The sequence below is a fragment of the Danio aesculapii genome, chromosome 12 (genome assembly GCF_903798145.1).
Source record: "Danio aesculapii chromosome 12, fDanAes4.1, whole genome shotgun sequence".
In the NCBI taxonomy this organism is placed as follows: domain Eukaryota; kingdom Metazoa; phylum Chordata; class Actinopteri; order Cypriniformes; family Danionidae; genus Danio; species Danio aesculapii.
Genome location: NC_079446.1, coordinates 3761520 through 3766407, shown reverse-complemented (window position 1 = coordinate 3766407; position 4888 = coordinate 3761520). Strand labels below are relative to the sequence as shown.

At 27.3% G+C, this 4888-nt stretch overlaps 1 protein-coding gene across 1 annotated transcript; it reads left to right on the top strand.

Moving 5' to 3' along the window:
- The first annotated feature begins 498 nt into the window (after nt 1-498).
- On the top strand, nt 499-4427 carry gngt2b (guanine nucleotide binding protein (G protein), gamma transducing activity polypeptide 2b). The gene is made up of 3 exons (XM_056470076.1): nt 499-579; nt 4130-4218; nt 4302-4427. Exons 2-3 carry the CDS (start codon nt 4135-4137, stop codon nt 4425-4427), a joined length of 210 nt encoding a protein of 69 aa, XP_056326051.1. The 5' UTR covers nt 499-579; nt 4130-4134.
- Nucleotides 4428-4888: the final 461 nt, after the last annotated feature.

Sequence of the window (4888 nt, the reverse complement as noted above, 5' to 3'; positions counted from 1 at the left end):
CCACGCCTCCTTTTTAAAATCGTACAATTTCGTACGACTGAACTCGACTGAGCGTAAAATACTTACGTTTTCTCATGAGATCAGGCTGGATTCACAAGTGTTTTCTGTTTATTTACGGTTGTGAATTGCATTATGGGATCGTGATCTCTGTCGACTTTTGATGTGGAAAATTCAACTCTACGGTTTAACAAAGCGTCTTTTTATCAACATTTTAGTCGTTAGAAATAATGTAAAATGTACAAGAAACATTATATAAAGAAATAAGTCTGTACAGTAACAGAAAATGTACTGGCAAAGTTTGCAGTTTCACATGCGGGCTATTTTCTCTTTGAACGTTTAGAGGTGACTCTTCTCTCTTTGGCCTAATGAGATCAGTGGAGATTGAGGACATCAGAGCTCAGTCCTCAATCTCCACACCTCAGAGGAGAAGGAGGAGGATTTTCAGAGTACAGAAATACAGGAGGAAGCTGGGGATCAGAGCTCAGTGTGTCTGGAGGAGCGAGAGGTCTACACTGCTCATGATCTCCTAGCAGGACACAACACACTTCTCTGACTGCCGCAGGGCCCGACGATCCACAGGTAAAGAAAAAGAACAGCACACTGTTAATGTCCTGTAGAATCTACAGTAACTTGTTGGCAGCAGTTCGCCAGTTAATCGATTACTGCAAAAATACTGTATTTACATTTACAGCACCATTTATGTTGCTGTTTATGCATTTACAGCATTGTATGTATATCTTTATTGTAAAATATACAGTAATTTGCACAATGCAACTAAATTAAAATACAGTAACATACCGCATAAATTTACTACAATAAAATACTGTTTAAATTACAGTTAAATAGTGTGTCATTTACCAAAATCGTTAACACAATCTGAACAGTTTCCTCTAGAATCTACAGTAACTTACCATCAGCTGTTCGCCAGTAATTTACTGTAAATCATTTACAGCAAAAATACTGTATTTATATTTACTGCACCATTTTTCTTGCTGTATATGTATTTACAGAATTGTATGTATATCTTTATTGTAAAATATACAGTAATTTTACACAATGCAACTAAATTAAAATACAGTAACATACCGCATAAATTTACTACGATAAAATACAGTTTAAATTACAGTTAAATAGTGTGTCATTTACCAAAATCTTTAACACATTGTTAACAGTTTCCTCTAGAATCTACAGTAACTTACCGGCAGCAGTTCACCAGTAATTTACTGTAAATCATTCAGCAAAAATACTGTATTTATATTTACAGCACCATTTATCTTGCTGTTTATGTATTTACAGAATTATATGTATATCTTTATTGTAATTTCCACAATGCAACTTTAAAATACAGTAACATACCGTAATACAGTTCATTTTAAAGTTAAATACTGTGTATTTCAATCAAGTTATTGCAAAAATTGCACAATGTTTGAATAGAAAAAAACAGAAGCAACCAGAGATATCATTTATTTACATTTTAAATCAACAGGTAGAATATGATTATTTATTTATTTATTTATTTTTGCTTAATTTTTAGTCAGATTATTGCAAATATGCACAATGGTTGAATAGGAAAATTGTAAACAACTAGATATATAATTTATTTACAGTTTAATTCAACAGGTAAAATCAGATTTTTTCTTTTTTGCTTCATTTTTGGTTGGATTATTGCAAATATGCAGAAACAACCAGATAAATAAATTATCTTAATGTTTTAATTCAACATTTAAAATCTGATTTTATTTATTTATTTATTTATTTTGGGTTGGATTATTGCCAGTTTGCAGAACGGTTTTAAAGAAAATCATAAACAACCAGAGACATATATTCTTGTTTTAATTCAACAGGTAAAAACTGTTTTCTTATTTTCTTGCTTTGTTTTTGGTCAGATTATTGCAAATATGCAGAAACAACCATATATAATTTATCTTTAGGTTTTATTTCAGGTAAAATCTGATTTTTGTTTTTGTTTTTGGTTGGATTATTGCAAATATGCAGAACGTTTAAATAGAAAAATCAGAAGCAACCAGAGATATAATTTATTTACATTTTAATTCAACAAGTAAAATCTGGTTTTTATTTTTGTTTTTTTGTTTTTGGCTTCATTTTTGGTCGGATTATTGCAGATATGCAGAACGGTTGAATAGAAACATTGGAAACTACCAGACATATTATATATTTTTAATTTAACAGGTTTTTTCTTGCTTTGTTTTTGATTGGATTATTGTAAATATGCAGAAAGTTTGAGTAGAAAAATCAGAAACAACCAGACATATTATATACTCTTGTTTTAATTCAACAGGTAAAAAAAACTCTCTTTTTTTTGCTTTATTTGTGGTCAGATTATGGCAAAATTGCAAAACGTTTGAATAGAAAAATCTGAAGCAACCAGAGATTTAATTAAATTTTATATTTTGATCCGACAGATAAAACTAACATTTTTATTTTATTTTTGCTTTGCTTTTGGTTGGATTATATCAAATATGCAGAAAGTTTGAATAGAAAAAATCAGAAACACCTAGATATATTATTTATTGACAGTTTAACTCATCAGGTAAAACCAGCATTTATTTATTTCTTTATTTTTTGCTTTGTGTTTGCTCGGATTATTGCAAAAACGAAGAACGTTTGAAATGAAAAAAGTGAAACAATCAGTGATTCATTTATAAAAGTATTTTAGGCACATTTTTGCTCATAAAAGCAATTTTAGATATGTAAATAATGATTTAATAAGCTTCTTTTATATAGCTTTTACAAAACTAACAGGATAAGATACGAAAAAACACACAATTATAGCAATTTTCTTACATTCATAACCAAATTGCTTTATTTTTTAGATTCTCTGAATATAATATTCTCCAATGTCATTTTGTGAGTTTACCTGTAATAGTTTTGTATGTCTTAACATTAATTCACTTAACAGACACTTTTACCCAGTGCAACGTAATAATAAATTAAATTAAATAAAAAAATGTTAGTCAACATCAACGAATTGGCCGAAATGCATAAAGTCATACCAACCCTTCATACCCATGTAAAAATGTGTAAAGTAGATTGTTGGAAATCATAAATAAATAAACAAATAAATAAATGAAATATGAAATTACATTTAAATTTATTTCAATTCAAATGAACAAACAAAAATAAGTGTAAAATAGATTGTTGGATATTACAAACAAACAAATATAGAAAGAAAGAAACAAACAAACAAACAAACAAACAAATAAATAAATAAATAAATAAATAAATTACATTAAAATTTAATTCAATTCAAATGAACAAACAAAAATAAGTGTAAAATAGATTGTTGGATATTACAAACAAACAAACAAATAAATAAATAAATAAATAAATAAATAAATTAATTAATTAATTAATTACATTTAAATTTATTTCAATTCAAATGAACAAACAAAAATAATTGTAAAATAGATTGTTGGATATTACAAACAAACAAATAAATAAATAAATAAATAAATAAATAAATAAATAAATAAATAAAATCTGAAATTACATTTAAATTTATTTCAGTTTAAATAAACAACCCAAAAATAGTAAATAGATTGTTAAATATTATAAACAAACAAACAAACAAGTAAATAAATAAATAAATAAATAAATAAATAAATAAATAAATAAATAAATAAATAAATAAATAAATTCTGAAATTACATTTAAATTTATTTCAGTTTAAATAAAAAACCCAAAAATAGTAAATAGATTGTTAAATATTATAAACAAACAAACAAACTAACTAATAAATAAATAAATAAATAAATAAATAAATAAATAAATAAATAAATAAATAAATAAATAAATAAATAAATAAATAAATAAATTCTGAAATTACATTTAAATTTATTTCAGTTTAAATAAAAAACCCAAAAATAGTAAATAGATTGTTAAATATTATAAACAAACAAACAAACAAAAAAATCTGAAATTATAGTTACATTTATATAAATAAACAAACAAATAAATAGATCATTTGTTTACATTTAAATTGCTATTAAAGCGAGTAAAAAACACTTAAAAAGCAAAAAAAAAAAAAAAAGCCTACATTAAGTATTGTGCGTGAAGCTTTTTCTAGGGAGAGTATTTTCACATATGTCTCCTTTTCTTTTCTGAATAGTCAGGATGGCTCGGGACATGTCAGATAAAGAAATCCTGAAGATGGAGCTGGACCAGCTGAAGGTGGAAGTGAACACTGCTCGTACCGCGGTAAGAAACTCCATCATCATCTTCCATCCTTTATTTTGACTGCTTCATTTCAGCCAATGAAAACAATCTCTTCTTCTTCTCAGGTTTCAGCAACAGCTCCAGAAATCATTGCATTTGTGGAGGGTTTATCAGCTGAAGATCCTCTGGTTAAAGGCGTCCCAGAGGACAAGAACCCATTCAAGGAGAAGGGAGGCTGCATTATTACGTAGCGTCGGCCCTGGAGGAACCAGGGCTCTCCGTTCAATCAATGCGTTTTGTATAAAGTTTGCCGGTCCTAGAAATGCTTTTGATTTACAGTAGCTTAAAATAAAATATAAAAGATGTCCAGAAATGTAAACCCTCATGTCATTTAATACCTCTTTGTGATATGATGTTATCGGTCTGTTTTTGAAATAAACACATTAGCAATCTGAGCAAATGGTTCACTGTCATGGTGTCAGTGGGATTCAGACTCTAATCTGGTCTTAAAGAGATGCAAAAAATAATATGGTTTCGTTTCTTCAGCTGATTTGTCAAGGGATGGAATAAAAAAGTAACTGTAACTTGTTATCTTTTGATATTTAAAGATTTTTTTGTATACTGTAAAAAAATGACATGACAAAAAGTCTTAAATTAACTCATTTTAATAATTTAATCAGGTTTTAACTGAATTGTTCAAGTTATATAAGGT

Bases quoted from the DNA above. Each gene is read 5' to 3' on its own strand.
- gngt2b (XM_056470076.1), top strand. From the start codon at position 4,135: ATGGCTCGGGACATGTCAGATAAAGAAATCCTGAAGATGGAGCTGGAC. The intron at 4,219-4,301 runs GTAAGAAACTCC...TCTTCTTCTCAG, and splicing joins TGAACACTGCTCGTACCGCG to GTTTCAGCAACAGCTCCAGA.